Source organism: Scardinius erythrophthalmus (genome assembly GCF_964197995.2).
Source record: "Scardinius erythrophthalmus genome assembly, chromosome: 3".
Classification (NCBI taxonomy): Eukaryota; Metazoa; Chordata; class Actinopteri; order Cypriniformes; family Leuciscidae; genus Scardinius; species Scardinius erythrophthalmus.
In genome coordinates this window covers 48,321,332-48,345,978 of record NC_138223.1, presented here as the reverse complement: position 1 = coordinate 48,345,978, position 24,647 = coordinate 48,321,332, and the positions used below count along the sequence as shown (strand labels likewise).

Below are 24,647 nucleotides of genomic sequence, written 5' to 3'. Positions count from 1 at the left end.
TTGAAACACAAATGTAGATCTTTTTAATGAAATCTGAGAGCTTTCTGTCCCTCCATTTCACAGTTTATGCAACTACAACTTTCAAGGTAAAAGACATTGTAACAATAATCAATATGACTAGTGGTTTAACCTCAACTTTATGAAGTGAATACTTTGTGTGTGCAAAAAAAACCCATTGCATCTTTATTCACAAAATATACATCTCTGACACGTCAGCACGACACACGGCATGTGTCACGGCAGTTCACGGCAGAGTTTCCGCTAGAAAAAAATGGTGCCGGTCACAAAGGTTTCGTTTTCCGGACATTTTGATGATATGCCGTTCAAATAGGCCTATCGCCTCTTAAATTAGTCAAGTTGAGGAAAACTGGAGGCAGGCTATGTAACTTAAAAAATGACATAAGGCTGTATAGAATGCAACATGTTTATTAGCCTAACTTTCAAAAAACATGAACCACCGATTGGCGTCAATCAACGTCAATTGTTTTTACTATGGTTTCACATTCATATTTTAACAAACCAATCCCCCTTCCCAACATAAAATATTTGAAGCCTATTGTTTTTACTCAAGCGAACTTCCAGTGTCTCTCCACAACTTGCAATGCGCATAAGCCGCATAAGCCGCGTAACCTTGTTCTCCGCAAGGCGACATCGCTGCTTGTCTTGATCCGATTCTGCAGCGAGAACCCCCTCTCTGCAGGAACACTCGAGACACATTTTCTACTATGGTTATGTACGTTTCTTCATTCGGATCTATTTGCGATCCATTCTAAACAAACAACGCAGTTTATATGCTTCGTCCTTGTTTCATTATTCATTAAGATAATAATTAATAAATGCACGCATAATTATCAGTGAATTTGATAAATGTTGCAGATATGTTTTGCTATGCATGCAAACAAATGCCTTTCAACTTATGTGTGCAAAATTCAGAATAAAATGAATGTGCAGCAACATTAAGTTTAATATTTGTTAAAATATTATAATGTTATTTTTTAATTTATGTTGATTATGAAAAGTGAACCGCACGAGTATACTCTCTTACATCTTATAAGATGTAAGGATGCGCAATATCGAGAGACATGGAGCGGGTCAGATGATTTTGACCACTTAATTAAGTTTTTTTGTTTTGTAGAAAGCCTTTTTTAAGTGAATTTCGTTTTGTATAAATTGTATCTTAATTTTAATATTTTTTTTATCAACCAATTGCCTGGATTTTAGCAAATATAGCAGACGATAGGCCTAATGATGACGGCGCCCGCGCGGTCACTTGCATTGCTGGAGCGCATCTCATCCTAATTTAACGAAACTCAGCGTAGGCCTCACCCTCACAGACATGAAATATATCTTAAGAAAGCTTGAAATGTCTTTTTAACAATTTAAAACGAAAAGAAATAGGCTACAGTCTGATTATGTAATCCATGATGTGCATTTCTCTCTAGCGCGTTCACTACGGAGATGGCGATCGTCAACTTACTCTTTACAGCTGTTGTTGCTGTTAATAAACTAAAAAATAATAGGCCTATAATTTTATTAAACAATAAATTAAATGAAATTGTAATTGTATTAAAAAAGCAACTAAAAAACAAAACTCCTGTTTAAGTTTTTTTTAACCTATACTAATTACGCATTAAATTCTGAGTCGCTGTCCTCGGTGCCCAGAAAAGCGCTGTAACGGAAACGAAGGGGAACCCGTTTTTATTTACTTTTTTTTTTGACTTATTTTAACTGGCCCATCCAGTTTTCTGGAGGCCCACCTACAATCAAAATCCTGGCGCCGTTAGTGCTTCAGCGGTCTGATATCAAGAAATAACAGACCGCATTCCACATTGGAATTCAACCAAGCCATGTAATAATGTTTAATAACTTTCAAACTGTTCCTTTAGAACATAGTCAAAGGTAGGTGTATTTTTGCTTTATACATTTTAGGCTTATTCTCAAATTCAGATTGTGTTAGGGGGGCGGGATAGCCAATTTTAATCGGACAATTTGACCGGAGAGATTTAATTTTGTCGGACATTTCATTTTTTTTTTCGGCCAATGCCCGGCAATTACCGGACAACGGGAACCATGGTTCACGGAGCACCACGATTCATCAGTGTTGTGTTGGCAAGAGAGTTGGCCATCTCATGGTGCAACATGTGTCGGAGATACATCATTTGTGAATAAAGACGCAATTGTTTGCGCACACAAGGTATCTGTTAAAAATATCTTCATTTGTGTTTTCCACAAAAGGGTTTGGAGCGACATGGTAAGTAATTATTGACAGAATTTACATTTTTGTGTGAACTATCTCTTTAGGTACTGTTTTCTAATTTGGTTATAACTGGTCAATTGTTCTGTTTTATTTTCAATATTTTTAAGATTTATTGTTTTGAAAAAAAAAATATACAGAAAAGAAAAATTTAATAAGTCACAGTAAAAACTTTAAAGTTGTTAAAAAGAAATTATGTTTCGAATAAATGCTGCTCTTTTGAAAGTTCTATTGAAAGAATACTGAAAACTGTATCGTAGTTTCCACAAAAATATGAAGCCGTACAACTGATAGTAATCAGTTTTTTTTTGAGAATCAAATCATCATTTTATAATGATTTCTGAAGGATCATGTGACACTGAAGACTGAAGTAATGATGCTGAAAATTCAGCTTTGCATCACATGAATAAATTACACATTACTATATATTTACATGTATGCAAAGTTATTTTTATTGTAGTAATATTTCACAATATAACTGTTTTTAGGGTATGCTTGATCAAATGCAGGCTTAAGATGTGATCAGAAACGTGTTTTTTATGTGAAAGATGTATCTGATGTGTCAATAAATGGTCTGCAAATCTTTTATGAATTGTTTTATTATGAATATTAAATATAACCATTTATTCACGTTTGAAATTAGGCCTGAAATTTTCAACTCACTTTACAACCTAATTTAGATTGGTAATTTATGTTATACTTATATTATAAATTATAATATAGAAATTATATAAATATTAAAGATTTTTAATTTATTTTTTATAACGTTCCGAGAACCTTCCGGGAACGTTCCGAGAACCTTTAGGCAACGTTCCCGGAACGTTCCCCTAACCTATAGGGAACGTTCCGGGAACGTTCCGAGAACCTTTCGGCAACGTTCCCGGAACGTTCCCCTAACCTATAGGGAACGTTCTATTAACGTAAAGAAAACTTTCCTAGCTAACTAACAGGGAACGTTAGAATGTTTGTTCTGAGAACGTTCTGGGAACCTGAAAATAACGTTCTGGGAACGTTCTGGGAGGGCCATTCCACCGAATGGGTGACATTTGCTTGTTGTAACTCTTAAAAATTAAACTTAATTTTTTTATTTTTTTCAACACTGAATCTAATACTCAAATATTTACCTATTCAAAATGTGTATTGGTCAATCTCAGGCTACTTTATTTAATTTTTTACAAGGTTTCTAAGCAGAAGATGGATGCGTGTTTTCACAGTCCTGTTACCGAAACTCATGTGACATTTAAAAAGCATGTTTAAAAGCATGTCAATTATTCCTTTGTTTTCCCCACAAGAAAGTGTTTATTTTAAAGATATTGTTGGTTATATGTTCAAATAACTGATATTTGTGACAAAAAAATCACTATATTAAGGCAAAGTGTATTTTAATAAAAAACACAAAGCCATTTTTTTTTCATTTTAAAGAAGGCCGAAGCCTCAAGTTTATAATTTTTTTTTATAATTTAATTTATTAAACAATTGTATAAATGATGGACCAAACAAAACTGATAAAAAAGTGGTTTAACTTTATTTTTTTAGAAAATAAATAAATAATAGTAACAGGACTGAACACTTGGTAACAGGAATGAACTATTTCATAACAGGAATGAGGAACAGGTAACAGGAATGAGTGTCCATATGTGTGTGCACGAGAGAGAGTGTACATGACTGTGTGTGCATTAGATTTCTATGTTGAAGTGATGTACTATATGCTAGTAGTACTTCACAGCAAATGAGGTGGAAAGAGAAATAATATTTACAGTATTAAATCATCAAAACACAGGACTCTACTCACTCCTGTTACGTTAACTCACTCCTGTTATTTTTTCATATAAGTAACAGGACTGAAAGTAACAGGATTGAGTTTTTAAGCAAAAAGTTCTCAAATACATGACATATGGCCACATAGCATACATGCTAATAGCATGAGGACACTGAGCAAATTCTAGTAACTTAACAAAAGTTAATACCTTTAAAATAAACAAATACATTCTAAGAAATTATTTAGGTAACAGGATAGTATGTTGAGATTGACCTTCTCAGTCATAGTTACAATTTCATCAAATATACAGAAATTAAAATAAGAGGACTAACTTATGATCTTCCCATTGCCTTTAGAAGATCAAGATGATGCAACTTCCTGTTGAAAATGTGTCTTGTGGAATATTCCAAGTTTTTCAGAGGGGGGGATGTGTAAGGGTAACAGGACTGAGTGAAAACCCGGGGACATGACTAAAATGTGTATTTTATCTAAAATATTAGATAAAATATTTTTTTCTCATAAAAATAAACAAATATTTTAAATACATTGGATATTAAGTCATACAACAATCCCCAAAACTTAAGATTTCTGAAGGATTTTAATCATTATATTTCATGGCAAATTTTAGAGACAGAGAGTGGGGACATGCAGAAAATGCTATTTTTTTGTGTTCTATGTAGTTTTTATTAATGTTTTTAATTATAAATTTTATAATTTGTAGTTAGCTTAATATGCAGGACATTTTGCTTAATAATAAAATGTATTTTAGAGTTAATTTTCATGCAATTTTTTACATATGATGTTCTGGGGACATAAATGTCACCCATTCGGTGGAATGGCTCGGGAACCAAAAATTGTTAACTGGGGTATAGTCCAGTTCTTATCGTCATTCTGCACGAGCTGCATTAACAAACTCCAACCGACTCCATTCCCCTCGTGTTCCCTCAACGATCTGTCAGTGTTTATGCTGCGTTTTACTGACAAACAGATTGTTTCCCCGTGGATCCACATAATCTAGCGAACGTGTGTGATAATGCTTCCTGTGTGTTTATAATCGCAGTGTTCATGTGAACATTAACATGGTCACGCGCGCCTGCGGTGCCGACGGAAGTCTCGGGGATTCATGCAAGCTGTTTATTTACTCTGAGTCTGAGTTTTTAATTGAAAGTATCCGTCTTCATGTATCTCGTCTGCTCGGTGAATGAACTGAAAGAGTGAGTCTGTTCTAAACCACAGTGAGTTGCCTTGTTGTACACTGAGATAACATCCTATGAAATGGACCTCGTAAATCACAGATAAACAGTGATATACGTGTGAATTAGCATGCTAAATGACAGCACGGTACTACAATAAGGATGACAATAGACTAATATTTTTATAATTCATTTTACATCAAAGTAATATAGTGGAAAATGCAGTTTATGTAGGCGTCTGTCTGCCTCCTGATAAGATTTTAGCGCTCGTTTGCTCTCTATAATGACTGTGATTTAAACACTCTGCATCCCTGTTCTCATCACACACTTCACCAACTCTCTCAAAGACAGACAGAAAGTGCTAGAAACAGACGAGAAAGCGAAGACATGCATGGAAATGCTACTCGAAAAATACAGGTCATAATATATATATATATTTTTGTGAGAATACACGGCTGCTTTTGAATGGCTGTCAATGGAGAAAGATGATTTAGCCCATCTGGATTTCAATTTTCAGTTCAATGTACTGTGTACCGTATTACTGGCATGACAAACTCACAATGGCAAAGCATAAAAGCAAGCGTACAAGAAATGGTAAAAAAAAAATACAGTAAATTGCTGAATAAAGTATTTTGGAAAAAAGGGTGCAAATTAAGTATTAAAATGATACTGACAAAAAAGCGATTAGTGATTTACTGTAATTTTTTATTTTTTTTTACCATTTCTTGTACGCTTGCTTTTATGCTTTGCCATTGTAAGTTTGTCATGCCAGTAATATAGCCTACTATAAAACGGTCTATAAAATAATAAATTACTAATCGCTTTTTTGTCAATATCATTTTAATACTTAATTTGCACCTTTTTTTTCAAAATATTTTATTCAGCAATTTACTGTTTTATGGACCATTTTATAATAGTTTTCATTATTATTATTATTCAAGCTTTTTTAACCCCTTTTTTGTTTAATATAAGAAATGTTGGATTTGCAGTGACATGAACGGTAAGTGATGACATTTTTTTTTTGTGTGAATCAGTTGCCGTCAATCAAAAACCATTAGCTAAACTGACCAAGTAAATGTATAGCTGTATGATTTAATCATTTGTATGCATATGTTCAGTGACATCTAGAGCTGCTCACTGTCACCATTAAAAAAATACCAGACCGTGTCCCGGCTCACGCAAAGGCCGAAGTGTGTGTTTTCTTCACCGACTCCTTCAGTCCTGCTTGTTTAAGATGAGTCAGACCAGCCATTTACTCAAGAACGGAGACTTTACTGAAGTGATTCCTCAAATAAACACTTTTGACAAGCATTTATGAAACCTTTTGATGGTCTGTTATTGGTCTGCCAGTCTGGTTATTTAGTAATATTAATCTATGAACATTTCACAAATAATTTCTTTAATTGTTAGGGAATGAAAGGTTTGCCACAGATTTGACGGTCTTATTTTTTTATTTTTTTTTTTTGTCTGCATGTTTTTGTGCTCTGCAGTGAATAAAATTCAAAGATTTACAAAGTGTATAATGAATAATGACTTTAGTCTTTGACAACTTAAATTATGGATAGTGGTGGTTCCACACAATGGAAATATGTCATCTTTACTCAAATACTTAATGTATGAACTGAGTAACAACCAAAATTAGAAAAAATAACTTGATTGAATCAAGTTGCTTTGAAAGTAAACTGTTAGCACATAATAACTTTTCTTTACACATGCAATACAATGTTATGTCCATATACACAAAACTGTATAGAAAATAGATTTGGTTCAGCATCTGGTTGACTGGTTGTGTGTGTGTGTGTGTGTAGTTGGAGATATATGGCTATGAACAAATTAAATATGAATGAGTGCATTTTCTTTGTTGATTGAATTATTTTCCCATTCAACCCCATGACCGCACTGCACTCATCTTAATAATTCAAACACACACACTTTTATATAGTGGGATTTTCCATTGACAATTGATTGTTTTTATATTGAGCTAATTACATTTGCTCCACCGGTCGTGGAACACTGGACCAGCTTTATACCCTCTACAGGGTGCTGGAGGGTTCATGGGAGTTTGCCCAACCAATCCACATGTGCTTTGTGGATTTGGAGAAGGCATCTGACTGCGTTCCTCGCGGCGGCCTGTGGAGGGTGCTCCGGGAGTATGGGGTCCGGGGCCCTTTGCTAAGGGCTATTCGGTCTCTGTTCGACCAGAGCAGGAGCTTGGTTCGCATTGCAGGCAAAATGTCAGACTTGTTCCCAGTGCATGTTGGACTCCGGCAGGGCTGCCCTTTGTCGCCGGTTCTGTTCATAATTTTTATAGACAGAATTTCTAGGCGCAGCCAGGGGCCGGAGGGGGTCAGGTTTGGGGACCACATGATCTAATCTCTACTCTTTGTGGATGATGTTGTCGTGTTGGCCCCATCAGACCAGGACCTTCAGCATGCACTGGGACGGTTTGCAGCCGAGTGTGAAGCGGCTGGGATGAGAATCAGCACCTCCAAATCCGAGGCCATGGTCCTCAGTCGGAAAAGGGTGGCTTGCCCATTTCAGGTTGGTGGAGAGTTCCTGCCTCAAGTGGAGGTGTTTAAGTATCTTGGGGTTTTGTTCACGAGTGAGGGAAGGATGGAACGGGAGATTCCCAGATGTATCGGTGCAGCTTCTGCAGTAATGCGGTCGATGTACCGGTCTGTCATGGTGAAGAAAGAGCTGAGCCGCAGGGCGAAGCTCTCGATTAACCGGTCAATCTATGTTCCTACTCTCACCTATGGTCATGAGCTGTGGGTCATGACCGAAAGGACAAGATCCCGGATACAAGCGGCCGAAATGAGCTTTCTCCGCAGGGTGGCTGGGCGATCCCTTAGAGATAGGGTGAGAAGCTCGGTCACTCAGGAGGAGCTCAGAGTAGAGCCGCTACTCCTCCACATCGAGAGGGGTCAGCTGAGGTGGCTCGGGCATGTTCCGGATGCCTCCTGGACGTCTTTCCGGGAAGGTGTTCTGGGCACGTCCCACCGGGAGGAGGCCCCGGGGAAGACCTAGGACAAGCTGGAGGGACTATGTCTCCCAACTGGCTTGGGAACGCCTCGGTGTCCCCCCGGAAGAGCTGGAGGAAGTGTCCGGGGAGAGGGAGGTCTGGGCATCTCTGCTTAGACTGCTGCCCCACGACCCGGCCCCGGATAAGCGGAAGAAGGTGGGTGGATGGATGGATGGATGGATGGACGTATTTGCTCTAAATCTAACCCTCACACAAATCTCAATTCTGAAGGATGTTCACAATGCCAACCTCAACATTACTCTGTGTGTTCAAATCAAATCAGCCTGATCTTATGAAAATGCGTCTCTGCACGCATTGTTTATCGTGCAATTTATACGCAAAAATGAGTGTTTACATGCATATGATACGCAGTTTTTGCATGCATATGATACGTGTAATACACACACACCCCACAACACTAATCCTACCCAAACGTATAATACATCCGTACCCCACACCACTACTAATCCTACCCTAAACCTGCCCATGCATATCATATGCACCTAAAAACTCATTTTCGCATATACATTTCACGATAAACACCATGCGTGCTATAGAGACACATTTAGTGTGACCGGATTGGTTTAATCCTGTTGGTAAAATTATCTAAAAATATTGTATGGTCTGAATCTCCTGTAATCTCACATTACTCCAGTGCTGTTCATTCATGAAACAACATATGCATTTCATTTGTAAGTTTAATGTTATGCTAAAATGCAGGTTTATTTTGACCTTTAGCTCCATTTAAATGTAAGAATCGTTCAATTGACTTTATGCACAGCTGCACTACTTCCTGAACTTAAGCCAGCTCCTTTATTTCCTGTCTTTCATTACTGGACACACTGATTAATTCAGGTGTGCCTGACCTCAGTAGTCATAGCAACAATAATCAGACACACCTGGATTAATCAGTGTGTCCAATAATGTAAGACAGGAAATAAAGGAGCTGGCTTAAGTTCAGGAAGTAGTGCAGCTGTGCATAAAGTCAACTGAATATGAGGGTTAGAGGAGAGAAATGCAGTATGAAGCAGCAGAAATGAAAAAGGGACATCCTCATAAATATTGATATTTGATCCACCGTCACAGGCATCCGCTCAGTCATGCATAATAAATCCATTGCATTGGAATTTTATCATGTCAGATAAATACAATAGGAAGAATCCCCAAAAGATTATTCTTTTATTTTCTTGGTGCAATCGGACTCCTCAAACTGTAGGTATGCACATCCGAATTTGCCGTGATCTTTAATAAACCTTTCAATGAATAAGACTATGGAACAAAACCAAAGTGAGAAGAGAGACCCTACAGAGAGACAATGTGCTTGTGCCTATGCGATTGTTCTTCAGAAAGCAAATTGATTGACGTCTTTGTTCGTTTATTAGCTTTCCTCCTGAGCTTATGCATTTTAAACAGGCTTGATTGAATGCTTAATAAAGATTTAATGATTAATGATAACACAATCCCAATAAAAATAAAGATGTGTGAGTAAAGGACCAAAGTTAATTAAACAAACAGATCCTGCATTTATAAATCACAGTACTTGAGGAGCTCCTAAGACTAGGTCTTTCTGCTTCTTCAACGCATATAACCTATTGAGACAGATCTGTTATTTCCCACAATTTTCTGCTTTTCTACTTAAAGCTAACCCAACTTGGACTTGGACTGTTGTGGCTTGCCATTGGTCGATCTCATGTGAGTGACAAGTTGTCCCGCCCTCACACCAGTAAACACCTCATCACCTCATCAGAGAGAAAGAGATGTTGCTGCAAGAGGGAAGGGAAGTTATTTATGAGGCCCGTTAATTTAAAAACAATAATGATGTGTACAATTTTGATTTCAACATGTTTTTTTTTTTTCATTTTCCACATTTCTTTCTGAAATTACTGTAAAAGTGATTACATTTTTTACAGATGGACATGATGAATTGGATGTACAAGATGATTTTAAGTCACTGGGTCATTCTTGGGATTTGGTAATATTTCAGTCCCCTAGATTTTTGAAAGTGGTGGTTCACCAAAATGAAATTTAAAAGCTTTTCGCAATACTTTGGTATGTCCTTTATAATGAATACAAATAATTATTGCATTTAAATATTTTTTTATTTCTGTCTTACAGCAAGCATTTTGTCATGTCCCTGAGGTTCTTCGCTGAATTTGTACTTGGAAAATAATTCATAAAATGTGCACAGTGTCTATAATTTTCGGCAATAATTTAAGTATTTATTTGTGTTCTTTGCTTTTGAAAAGGAAAAAGGTTAAAAAATGCAAGATATTTGATAAAAAACAACTTATAAAGTTACGTTCCTCAGTCTGAACTCAACCCCGTCATGCCAACCATTCTCCGCCCATAATAATTTAGACTCCACCCATATGTGACATCATTCACAGGAAGTTGCATCATTCAGCTCTCTTCAACAGCATGGTGCAGAAGAAGGTGAGTGATATCACACTTTTTATTCATTTTTTGAGGTGTATTATAGTCAGGGAGGTTACTCTCAAGCTTAACAACTCAACCCCATCACATACAATTAAGATGGAAAATGACGACTTTTCAAAATTTTATTTTAATCCATAAAAATCTAAAATATACTTATTTCATTGGCTGCCATGTGGCCCACTCTTCTACACCACATTAAGAGCAGTGGCCATTTTGAGCAAAAAAACTCAACCCCATCACACTCAACCCCATCACATATGTCATTGTTTCGGGGTTGTAAACTTTGTGACAGGGTTGAGTTATTCACTTAATTTAATCAATGATTTCAATTTAAAAGAAATATTTCAGTAAATATATTATTACCAAAATCATAACTCATATTTTTGTTATAGATAAAATATTTGATGTAATGTGTCCACTTAAACTTCAACAGGCATCCTAGTCATAAATGGCACCCACATCAACAGCAGAGAGGCAAAGGCAGTTTCATGCACGCAGAGATGCTGAGCCAGGAAAAAGGGCACAGTACCCTGTGCCTCATAATTACAGTGGTTTGGGGGGGTTTGCAGTGAAGTTTTCTTTACTTCACTACAAAAAAGTAAAGAAAAGGGCCAAATTCGCAACAGTAACTGCAGGTAAAAACTTACTGGTCTAAATGGCGAGTCATCTAACTCAATGAATGGGTTAATCTTGATCGCACAACCATGAGCATCAAAGGGGAGGAACCAAGTGCAATAAAAGACACGTTTAACCCTTTTAAGATGTATGATCATGCCATACTCCCTCAGCGCTTGTCATAATTCAAAACTGTCCAGTGTTTTCAACCACAATTTTGTTGTTGTAGCTTTAGATATTTACACTCAAATAAATAGCCTACAAGTAAAAATATAAGGAAATATTCTTATGGAAGCGCCAATATTCGAAAAAACATTTCAATCATAATTTGACATGTTTTTATTCATATCAAACACGAATTCTAAATAGAGTAAGTATATTCCTATATATTTCACCAGCCACTCTAACGTTTGTGGGAGAAGTGGATGAATTTAAATGCAACCGACGCATAAAATAATTTAAACAACTGAGATAAGTTAGAATATAACAAGATCTTGAAATAAGAATTCAAGTTCAATATAAGGCACTGTATATCATGCACCATGATTATTAAGAGAGATAATGTTACATTTCATTTAATCAAGAAAATGTATACTATTACGTAGCACATATTTCTTTAAAGAGCCTATCCTGAAGCGTAGAGATTCCAATATACTGATCCCTGTATTCTGGTGTTCGGCTTTCCTCTCTTGTGGGCCAGTATTCAACCCAGGTGTGCTCTCCAAAGATGTACTTCAGACTTAAAACAACACAAAAAAACATGCAAAACATGGTATAAACAACCATTAATGAACATTAAATACACAAACATGACACTAACGTGCAGTTCTTGTGTGTGATTCAGTTTTCCTCTGTCTTACAAATGACTCATACAGCAATTCTATGTGAATGCAATCAGTTTTTCCTCATACGTGTTTGTATTGCATCCTAAATGTACCTGAGTAGTACTTATGGGGGGACATGTGTCAAAATGATTTACGACTTTGACCTTTGACCTTTTGGCAGGTTGAACTTCCGGTGACCTTTTATGATTGATGGGTTGAACTTTCGGAATGCGGTCATGGGATTAACCTATTGACCCTGCTAGCCTATCGATCATGTTGTATGACAGTTAGTTTTGAACTATGACCTATGTAGGACTAAATCATAATTTTGACGGGTAGTTTTTTTTTTGGCGGTTGTTTGAACTTTGTCCCAGTTATATGTGTGCGGTGATTGTGCTTGCGCCCCCCTCCCACCCTTGCATTCCAGAGCAGTTATTGCATATATGTGACATTCGGTTATTTCACATTTATATATAAAAGGTTTGGTTTCAACCAAGGTTGATAAAACATTTAGTTATTTCACATTCATATGTATATGAATACACATTCATATATAATAATCATCGTGCTGAAGTTGTTTTTTTTTAAAATGTATAATATATAATCTAAAGCAATTTAACTAAGGTTGAAAAATATTCTGTTCTTTTAAAAGTATTTTCAATAATATCTTACTAAAATATAATTGATGTCCACAAAAATAATTAATCTAAATTTGAAAAAAGATTCTATCCTTTAAAAGTGTTTAAATGAAATCTTTATAAAATAAATATCTTGCAAATTAAACTAAAGTTGAAAAACATACTGTTCTTTAAAAGTCTATAAATTAAACTAAAGTTGAAAAACATGCCTTTAAAAGCTTACTAAAACCAATAGTTTTAGTTTTAGATGAATAAAAGAATATAAAATAAAAAGCTTACTAAAACCAATAGTTTTAGATGAATAAAAAATGACTGAGTTAAAATTAACACATCAATGTCCATACCATTCATGTCCACAAAAATAATTAACCTAAAGTTGAAAAACATTATATCCTTTAAAAGCATAAATGAAATGCTTATACAATATATCTTACTAAAAAGAATAAAAATAAAAATCATCTTATATGTTTGTAAGATATCAGGGGCTGAAATTATTTCAAAGTTTAAATGATATCTTGTTAATAATGTATTAAATTATTAAAAGTTGTAATAGAGTTGTTAAATTATTAAAAGTGGTAAAACAAAAACACTCCTTTCCTGTATGAGCTCACCAGAGCACTCAGAATGGTGCGCGCACGTGTCTGCAGGCGCGCCCCCCTCTCCGTCTGAGCTCTGACCCCCTCCTTTTCACACACCTCAGTACAGTGGAACTGTGAAGTCTATCTCACACTACCTAAAGTTGAAAACATGCCTTTAAAAGTATAATATAAATATCTTATTGATCCAATTATTTTAGTTTTAGATGAATAAAAGAATATAAAATAAAAAGCTTGCTAAAAATAAAAATCATCTTACATGTTAGAGGTAAAGTATACCGTGACGGATGTCCATAAAAATGCAATGTATGAAACGGAGTCGCAGGTCCCTCCTGCCTTCACATTCCTGAACAGTATATATAAATGGGGTCAGTTATTTCATATATGTCACATTCAGTTATTTCACATTCATATGTAAAACATTCTGTTCTTTTTAAAAGTATATAGATGTTTATAAAAATAATATCTTACTAAAATAATTAAAGTTGAAAAAAGATTCTATCCTTTAAAAGTGTTTAAATGAAATCTTGCAAATTAAACTAAAGTTGAAAAACATACTGTTCTTTAAAATCATTTAAAAAGGCTCACTAAAACCAATTATTTTAGTTTTAGATGAATAAAAGTATATAAAAAGCTTACTAAAACCAATTATTTTAGTTTTAGATGAATAAACGTATACAAAATAAAAAGCTTACTAAAACCAATTATTTTAGTTTTAGATGAATAAAAAATGACTGAGTTAAAATTAACACATCAATGTCCATACCACTGATGCCCACAAAAATAATTAAACTAAAGTTGAAAAATATTCTGTTCTTTTTAAAAGAATATAAAATAAAAAGCTTACTAAAACCAATTAATTCAGCTGAATAAATAAAATCATCTTACCTTATTTTAGAAAGTTGAAGTATACCATTGATGTCCACAAAAAATGTAATGTATGAATGGATTCAAAATTGTTTTACACAACTGAATTCACATAGTCATTCCTGAATGTCTCTCAAAGCACCGTCTCAAAACATAGGGAGCACGCCTCTAATGTATGTGCGTCAAAAGTAAAACACACGTGTTAGTGTGTGTTTTTGTGTGTGTGTGTGTGTGTGTGTGTGTGTGTGTGTGTGTGTGTGTGTGCGTGCCCCTTCACGTGAGCTTTGACCCCTCTCCTTCGCATACCAGAGCCCAGTGGAAGTGAGGAAGGGGTTTCCTAATATCACACTAACAAAAGTTGAAAAACATACTGTTCCTTAAAAGTGTATAAATAAAATGGTTATAAAAATATACTGAAACCAATTATTTTAGATGAATAAATAAAATTCATCTGACATGTTTAGAGTTACAACTCTTGAACTTACAAGTTCAAGAAGCTCTTAAAGACATAAATCACAGAGTGGTTCTCTCTCTCACACCAGCGTCTCTGACTCAGAGGGTTGTATTCAGTGATGGGATGAGACATTGTGAATGCTGTGTTGGGGGTAAATTCATTTCAAAGTTTAAATGATATCTTTTAAAAATAAAATTTAAATAAATTATTAAAAGTCTTAATAAAAAACAAATATTCTACAACGATGGTCTGTGGAAATATTTGACTTGAACTTATTTTTCTTTATTTATCATGGGTATGTAAAATAATTAGAAAATTTTTAAAGCGTCACAAGTCATATCACGCCTGTGAAATATTCAATAATTTCTTAAGTTGTATCTGTGGACAACCACATAGGCCTATCTTCAGAGAGAGCAACCATGAAAACATTTAGAAACTGGGAATCTTCCAGAAATAAGGTCCTTCCAAACAGCGCTGAGAAAGAAGTTACTGGACAATAATGATAGCTTCAGGATATCGGATGACAGATGAGCCTCTGTGCATCGTGTCAGAGCGTATGTCATGTTAGTCTGCTAACGCCTTTACAGAGCCAAAGTTTTGTACACACTAAATTTATTTCAAAGCATAAACTTAAAAAGTTTGCATTAGATATTATAAAAGATTGATTAAATTAAATCTTTAAAGTTTGAATACATACTCATCTTCTATTTATCTGTACTTATGTATGATATAAATTATTTTTTGCTTAACGGTGACCTAAAGTATAATTGTTATTAAACAATGTCTGTTCAAAAACTGTACTTGGTCGTCTTAAATCTCATTTATACGAAAAAGATTCAATCAGCATTTTTTGTCCATGTGGGGGTTTCAACTTTTATGGTGGGGCTTTCCATAGCTATCCCACACACCTAAACACGACCATCACAGAAAATTTTTAAATGAAATAAAATGTAAACAAAGTTTTAGCTCAATAAAAACACCTTACATTTCCAGAGAGGCAAAGTAGTTCTTTATGCAATGATCCAAAAAAGCAAATAGTTTAAGTTGTCATAAACAGAACAAAACAAAACAAAAATCCTCCAGTGATAAAACTACGGTGTGAACTGAAGCTTCAGGATATAGGACGACAGACCAGATGAGTCTCGGGGGGACACTGTCACAGTAAATCTAGTCTGCATTCCAGACTACATCCAAAGTTTACACTAATTTCATTTAAAAGCATAACCTTAAAAGTTTAAATCAAATCTTTAAAGTTTTATTAAAATCATATCTTCTTAGAAGATTTATGTATTATTGTTACTAAGCAGCGTCTGTCCAAAAACTTTAGATTGTTACATACAACATACAACATGTTGTCAAAGTTTGTCACAACTTATACACACTCTTATTTAGACAAAGTTGTATCATTTGGAAAATCACCACACAATTTGAGAGATGCAATGTGTGATATAGCAGGAAGCATGCCCTTTGACCTCCTCGATTTTGGAGGCCTTTTTGTTAAAGTTTCCCATCTAGCGGTTCTCCCATCTACTCGCTTTTTCAACTTTGGTAAATGTGCCAAGAATCTATGACAACGTGTCTTCCGATAGCGCTTCATCGAGTTTAATTGTACATGTTCTACCGTTATGATGTACTTGTTACATGTTCTACCGTTCTATATAATGATTTACACAACCGAGCAATAGGCCGTAACTTTGACTTACCCGTCGAGAAGAAAGTAGATTCCTAGATAAAAGCTATCCCGATATTTATTTACATACCGATAAATTAAATTTGAATTTAATTAAAACTTCTCCTGTGGCTCGGCATAACTATGATCCAGCATTATATTGTACCGTGCAGTGCAGCCTTTCAAATGTGGCGGGGGCAGTATCAACGCCTCCCATATGGTCTAGCGGTTAGGATTCCTGGTTTTCATCCAGGCTGCCCGGGTTCGACTCCCGGTATGGGAAGACAATTTTTTTTACATTGCCAACAAAATTCAAGTTATTCAAGTTCATCAATAATCATTTTTAGTCTTAGAGGCCTACACGAACTGCAGAAACAAGCAGTTTCTTGAAGATTCGGTACCGAATCATTTTCACAAATACAATTATATTGAATTCAGAAAATTTCACAATGGAATACTTTATCATAATTTCAATTTAGTTTCAACTTTTCATCTCATAATTATGACGCATAGTCATAATTTCAACTTTTTAAGTCATCATTTCGACTTTTTGTCAATTACGCCTTTTTAATGTTTTAAAGTCATAATTTGGTTGTTGACTATAGTAGTGTTGCACCTGCATGTCCACTAACTCGCTTGTGAGAGTCAGAGTGTGTAAAGTAAACTCTCATTAGTGTTAGTAGAGTATTAGTGGACTGGTAGGGTTAGAATAAATAATATTAGAATAAAATATCTGTTGGGGAGCATCGCGATAAAGAGTTCATGTTTAATGACAACATACCATTTTTCAACCGAGCGAATCTGCGCATGAGAGGCCTTCTTCAACTTTTTAATTCAGAATTACAATGACGCCTTTTTAATGTAATGCTTAAAACGTTTTTTTAGTCATAATTTGGTTGTTGACTATAGTAGTGTTGATGATGAAACGTGCTAGTGCTTTTTGTACCTCTCTGGTATTATAGTGTTTCAAGATGGCGGAAGCCTCCTTGGACTTACCCGCCCCATGTAAATAAAAGATAAGAAATGATCTGATTTTACACCCATGAGGACATATTTATGAATAAAGACAATGATTTTAGCTAATTAAATACCATTTTTCAATCTACACATGAGAGACCTTCAGAAGTCAGAACTTCAGGGGTAGGTCCGTTGGTGAAAACACTGCATGTGTAAAAATCAAATACTGTATGACACTTTTCAAAGTTAGAATAACCTGTTGTGTTCTGACACAAGGCCATCAACCGGTTCTTTTTTGTTTTATAAATGTGCTTATTTCTAAACATCAACCTGATAAATATGAATACGATGAAACGATAATTTTTAAGAAAAAACATTTTTAAGAAAAATAAACCATGATAATGTTTAGTTTAGTTGTTGATGATTTCTCTAACATTGCTCTAACATCTCACTCACAACGCAAAACGTTGTAAATAAACATTTTCAAACTGTAATTTTATTTTATTGATTATGGTGATTTAAAGTTTTTGTTATTAACTAATACCTTTATATTTTAACTAACATCTGACCCCAAATAAACAGATAATGGAATGTTCACAATCTACATGGTAAGATATTCTCCGATGTATCTAAGTAGTTGTGCTTAAATCTTTGGCTGTATTTTGTCACACCTTAGCGATACAAAGTTCCAGACTTTGGTAAAACCTGTAGGTAAAATTCCACAAAAGTAAATTCTAATTCTTCATCATCATGAGCCATTTAAAACAAATACAGAAAAGCCACTATAGTGATCCGTTTTGAATGTCTGTCATTGACATCTTGTTTCTTCTTGTACAGTTTGCAAAAAGTACATAGAGCGTGGTCAAACATGTTAGGAATGTATCCTATACATTAGAGGTCCTTCTACACGATAGGCCTTTAACCGGTTCTTTTTTGTTTTATAAAAAAAAAAGAAAAAAAAAAATATGACTAAAAAAATGACTATGGCTGTTTTTCTGTTACCTATTACGCTATAACTCGTTTAACTATTACACGGTTAAGCTAATGAATTACGGTTGATACGTGGTATTTTTACGTGAATTGATTCATTTTTTTATTCCGTCCACACTTTGACACCATTGTTTTATTCGGCAGAATGCCGAAATGTTTTAACATAACGTCAATTTCAATGGTTAGATAAATCATCTAACTATTATATGTGAAACATAGGATTCACACATTGGATTCTTGTTTATATTGAACATTGTTATTGAACCGTTTTTCAATATTATTGAAAATAATTGTTAAATAAAAGGGCTATTGTTCTTGGCCTCATCAAAGTTCACATAGTTTTCACCGTACCGACTCTGAAACAAGACTTTGTTTAAAAGATTTTGTTTGCATTTCTTCTGAAACACCCTGTTTTGAAATTGTTTAACACCGCTAGCGTAACACTTATCGTATTGCCGGTTGCGATTGTAATGTTTTTTCTTTACACTTTCCCCAGGATATCATATTTGTTCATACACGACGGTATTCACATGAATTGGCTTGATTTGAGTCTTGATTTGATACGAGAGACATTTATTATATTATACTGTAAATAGCGCTAAAATGTATGTTTTAATATTTTAATTATATCTCTGGTTCTATGTTTTTAAAGACTCTTTCTATAAGCGACCCTCAAAATCTGTGCATACAACAACATCACTTTTGTTTGAAAAACTCAGCGGCTGCTATTGAATCTATTAAACACCCCTGAATTCGGTAATGATATCACATTTTAATTTCAACTCATTTTAAAGGTCTATGAACTTAAAGCCTGCGCAAAATTATTCTTAAAAAACATTAACTTGTTTAACATTAACTAAATGTTTGTAAATCCAAAAAATGTTGTTACTGGATCGAGTGAAAATAATAAACTTCTCCTTTGTGTTTATTCATCAAGTTAAATCCAAATGATAGGAAAACTTTATGATAGGAAAGTACGGACGGCGTCTTTGACCAATCCTCTACATATGGGGCACTTGCGCAGAGAAGGCGCACATTCTTTGCACACAACTAGGTGACCACAGGGGATGAAGACAATGTTCACTTCCTTATCCATGCAAACTTTGCATGTGCGCTCCTCTTGAAGTCTTCTTAACTGTTCCTCCATAGGCAAGTCTGAAAGATCTTGACTCGGGGATGCAGCTTCATTTGTCTGGGCCGTCAGGCCACACTCAAATTCCATCTCTAAAGCAGACTCCACCACCGCATCTTCTGAACGGTCTTCTCCAGGACCCACAGCTGGATCAACACATTCTCTCGTGTCTCCATGAGTCAATAGCCGCTCAAATAGTCTTGGAAATCTTGCTTGAATCTGATGAACAAACTCTTGGCCCTTTTCTTGCAGCAGGTATTGACATCTTGGAAACCACTTGGCATGTTCTACCCATGGATCATCACCAGACTCCCAACATCTGAGTCCACCGTCGCAACAAAAGCACTTCACGTCATCATTACGACCAACATAGTAAAAACCAGCCTTAGCCAATTGGTCTGGTCGAACAGTTATTCTTGAGGGCCAGAAGACAAATGTGAGCGACCTTTCTTCACACCGTTGCATTGCCGATACATTGAAAAGGCTAGATAAAGGTACATTATCTGCACGGTCACCTCGAACGAAGGGGCAGTTGGGGTAATGCCTCTGGTGCTCTGATACTACACGATCTCCCGGTTCCCAGTTGCTAAGCTGGCCTCCACAACTGAAACAAGACACTCTGTCGCCCTGGCCAAGGTAGTAGAAACCACTTTTGGCAAGCTCGGCCGGACTTACTGGTGCAAGAGTCCAATTCTGAAAGGTGTCAAGGCGTTCCTGTTCCCGACGCATGCCAGGATTGTGACAAGCCGGAGGTTGCTGGTGAGACATATCCATGTTTAAGTAAACTCCTCCGTTTGGCCTGAAACGGATGCCGTGGTGGTGGAAAGCTCTCAGTTGCGAAGCGGGGAAAAGGGTGAAGACATAAAAATGGGACCACAGGGCGTGTCCACTCAAGCCCTTCTCTCTGCCGGACTAGTGTCTAGTCATCCATGGCAGAACACATCATCTTATTAAAAAATGTAATGAGAACAAGAACAACACCACAAAATGTCCTTTCTTCTGTTCTGGGCAAAATAGTTGTATCATTTGATATGATACAACTGTATTGCCGCCTCGGGAATATGGTAATTAGAAAACAAATACTGAAATATTCTAAATATTATGAGCTCAGACATTTTTTTACCAGAATTTTATTTCAACATTATACTTTCATACATTGAAGTAAAACGACAATAACGACATTTACAGATGGTCTAACCAGAATAGAAAATCTCTGCAGGCTATCATGTTTTGCTCCAGGCTATAGTTGACCAGACTTTCAACTAATTCACCAACGTCAGTTTTTGCATTTTTTGACACCAGTGACACACAGAGATCCGTTACGAATGTCCATATAGCGAGTATTTCAATGATTTCGAATTCGGCACTACATTCACGCAACACATCCAAAACTTTTCTGAGGATTATGCCGTTCGGCTCTTTGCCGTCAAAAAACATGGGCGTTACATCAGGCCATGGCTTTGTCAAGCCTCTTACGTCATCCATTTCATTTTTGAGATTTGTCACACGTTTGGTGTCCTGCGCACAATCTTTTTTCATATCACACGCAGCGTCGATGATCCTGTGCATCAAGCCAACCATTTGGCCTCTAAAATAATCTTTAAACATAGAGTCCAGCATAGCTCTTAAACGACACTCTTTGCCCGTGGCACACTCACACGCCGGAGGATAATTGTACCCCGTATCGCCAGAACTCAACGGGGGGTCGTTCTCCTTTAGGTTTTGCGTCGCCATTTTTTCAGCTTTTCGTTCCTGAATCTCCTGCAATGTTCCTGCAATCTCCCTTGCGGTACAATCGTGCCTTGTGCGTTAATGCGCAGAAGTTTGTGGGTCAGAAGTTTGCGTCAGGTTCAGGACTTTCAACTTTTGTTGCAGTGGCGCAGCAGTCCGAGGCTAGTAGAGCTACAGCGTGTAATGTCCTGAAATATTTATCAGGCTGGGGTCCACCCACCCTGTTGTGTAGAATGTATGGAGGTTGGCCTCAGGAAAGCCATAAATAACTAGTTCCTGCATAACCAACAAGTCCTACATGTCGTCAGAGAGAAGTTTGAATCGTTCGAGTCATACACACAAGTGCAGCGATGGAGCGCGTGAACACGAGCAGTGTGAGAGGATTCCTGAGATCTTGCGACGATCTGACTGAGAAGATTCGCTGTTTAATACAGAAGAAACTCATCAAGAAGTACTTGAGCAGGTATAAAAATTTTATTTGTGGATTAAAGAATAGAATAAAGAATAGCCATTTCTATAATAAAAGTATTTCTCTCTCACTATGGACAACCAATCCCATGCATGCCAAACTATCATTTGGCATAACTAATCATTATCAATAAATTTTTTGATAAAAGAGTTCCATGGCACTTATTTTGAGCCCTCCAAAGTTCACTTTGTCCGCAAAAAGGAACTTAGTCTTAATTTAACGAAGGCTATGGATGTTAGGTAAATACGTTTATTAAATTGTACACATTCATTATTAATGATTCTTAATATTGTTTCTTCTCCTCTCACATTAAATCACAATTTAGAAAAAAAGAAATTAGAAACAAGTTGATTATTTTTGTAGTTGTATTCTGTCAAATATGAAATGTTTAGTTTGGCTACTTGCGCCTTATCTCGCACTTTGACCGTTATCAGCTATTATCAGATACTATTGTCCTAACATAGACTATTGTTTTAACTCTGGTTTAACTTGCTGTGCGTCTGTTCACCAGCCATCATGTGCTCTAACACTGCAGCATCAGCCGGTTCATTGACTTTGAACTGGTGTATGAATGTGTTAATTTTATGTTAACTTTGTTTTGCTGTACATACATTTTATTCTTCTAACTGCTTGTCTTTGGTTGACACAGTTGGAGAAGAACAACAGGGAGGTTGGAAGACACAGTAGAGGAACTACAGAATAAATATGGAGAGAAAACAGCATTAAAAAGGATCAAGTCCATAGTGAAAAAAATCAGAAAAAAGAATATCAAACGTAGGAAAAGATTTATAATTTTACTTTGTTAGTAGTGAATATGTTTCTCAATCTTCAATCTTCTTAAATTTTTTTTTAACAGATGGTGACGTTCAGATGCTGAGCATTCAAACACATTCTGGAAACATGACAGACCAACAGCCTAACAACCATCTACAACGACAGCATAATAATACTAATAATAATAATAATTCTACATCATTCGGACGGCTATTAATTCAGATCCCTAATCAGCTTACCTTCACAATTGACCAGAAGAATGGTGGGACAATAGTTGCTCCAATCATGGTAGAAAAGACAATATATGGCGATGTTAACATCAGTGTGGTGAGTGTCTGATAAGTTAGTCCATAGTCTTTACAAGAGTGTGACAAAATACAGCCAAAGATTTAAGCACAACTACTTAGATACATCGGAGAATATCTTACCATGTAGATTGTGAACATTCCATTATCTGTTTATTTGGGGTCAGATGTTAGTTAAAATATAAAGGTATTAGTTAATAACAAAAACTTTAAATCACCATAATCAATAAAATAAAATTACAGTTTGAAAATGTTTATTTACAACGTTTTGCGTTGTGAGTGAGATGTTAGAGCAATGTTAGAGAAATCATCAACAACTAAACTAAACATTATCATGGTTTATTTTTCTTAAAAATGTTTTTTCTTAAAAATTATCGTTTCATCGTATTCATATTTATCAGGTTGATGTTTAGAAATAAGCACATTTATAAAACAAAAAAGAACCGGTTGATGGCCTTGTGTCAGAACACAACAGGTTATTCTAACTTTGAAAAGTGTCATACAGTATTTGATTTTTACACATGCAGTGTTTTCACCAACGGACCTACCCCTGAAGTTCTGACTTCTGAAGGTCTCTCATGTGTAGATTGAAAAATGGTATTTAATTAGCTAAAATCATTGTCTTTATTCATAAATATGTCCTCATGGGTGTAAAATCAGATCATTTCTTATCTTTTATTTACATGGGGCGGGTAAGTCCAAGGAGGCTTCCGCCATCTTGAAACACTATAATACCAGAGAGGTACAAAAAGCACTAGCACGTTTCATCATCAACACTACTATAGTCAACAACCAAATTATGACTAAAAAACGTTTTAAGCATTACATTAAAAAGGCGTCATTGTAATTCTGAATTAAAAAGTTGAAGAAGGCCTGTCATGCGCAGATTCGCTCGGTTGAAAAATGGTACGTTGTCATTAAACATGAACTCTTTATCGCGATGCTCCCCAACAGATATTTTATTCTAATATTATTTATTCTAACCCTACCAGTCCACTAATACTCTACTAACACTAATGAGAGTTTACTTTACACACTCTGACTCTCACAAGCGAGTTAGTGGACATGCAGGTGCAACACTACTATAGTCAACAACCAAATTATGACTTTAAAACATTAAAAAGGCGTAATTGACAAAAAGTCGAAATGATGACTTAAAAAGTTGAAATTATGACACTGCGTCATAATTATGAGATGAAAAGTTGAAATGATGACGTACTAAATTGAAATTATGATAAAGTATTCCATTGTGAAATTTTCTGAATTCAATATAATTGTATTTGTGAAAATGATTCGGTACCGAATCTTCAAGAAACTGCTTGTTTCTGCAGTTCGTGTAGGCCTCTAAGACTAAAAATGATTATTGATGAACTTGAATAACTTGAATTTTGTTGGCAATGTAAAAAAAATTGTCTTCCCATACCGGGAGTCGAACCCGGGCAGCCTGGATGAAAACCAGGAATCCTAACCGCTAGACCATATGGGAGGCGTTGATACTGCCCCCGCCACATTTGAAAGGCTGCACTGCACGGTACAATATAATGCTGGATCATAGTTATGCCGAGCCACAGGAGAAGTTTTAACTAAATTCAAATTTAATTTATCGGTATGTAAATAAATATCGGGATAGCTTTTATCTAGGAATCTACTTTCTTCTCGACGGGTAAGTCAAAGGTACGGTCTATTGCTCGGTTGTGTAAATCATTATATAGAACGGTACGGTAGAACATGTACGGTAGAACATGTAACAAGTACATCATAACGGTAGAACATGTACAATTAAACTCGATGAAGCGCTATCGGAAGACACGTTGTCATAGATTCTTGGCACATTTACCAAAGTTGAAAAAAACGAGTAGATGGGAGAACCACAATGGGAGAAATCTTTAACAAAAACGCCTCCAAAATCGAGGAGGTCAAAGGGCATGCTTCCTGATATAGCTCTCCCCAAAGTCTGTTCAT

General features: G+C 35.8%; 1 protein-coding gene across 1 annotated transcript in view; it reads right to left on the bottom strand.

Annotated features, from left to right (window-relative positions):
* Positions 1 to 11,604: 11,604 nt before the first annotated feature.
* LOC308687932 (complement C3-like) overlaps positions 11,605 to 24,647 on the bottom strand; it is a 57,673-nt gene continuing 44,630 nt past the window's right edge. The window contains exon 41 of the mRNA XM_081360750.1: positions 11,605 to 12,018. Coding sequence (XP_081216876.1) covers positions 11,877 to 12,018 — 142 coding nt within the window. The 3' untranslated portion in view covers positions 11,605 to 11,876. The remainder of the gene's footprint in view (positions 12,019 to 24,647) is intronic.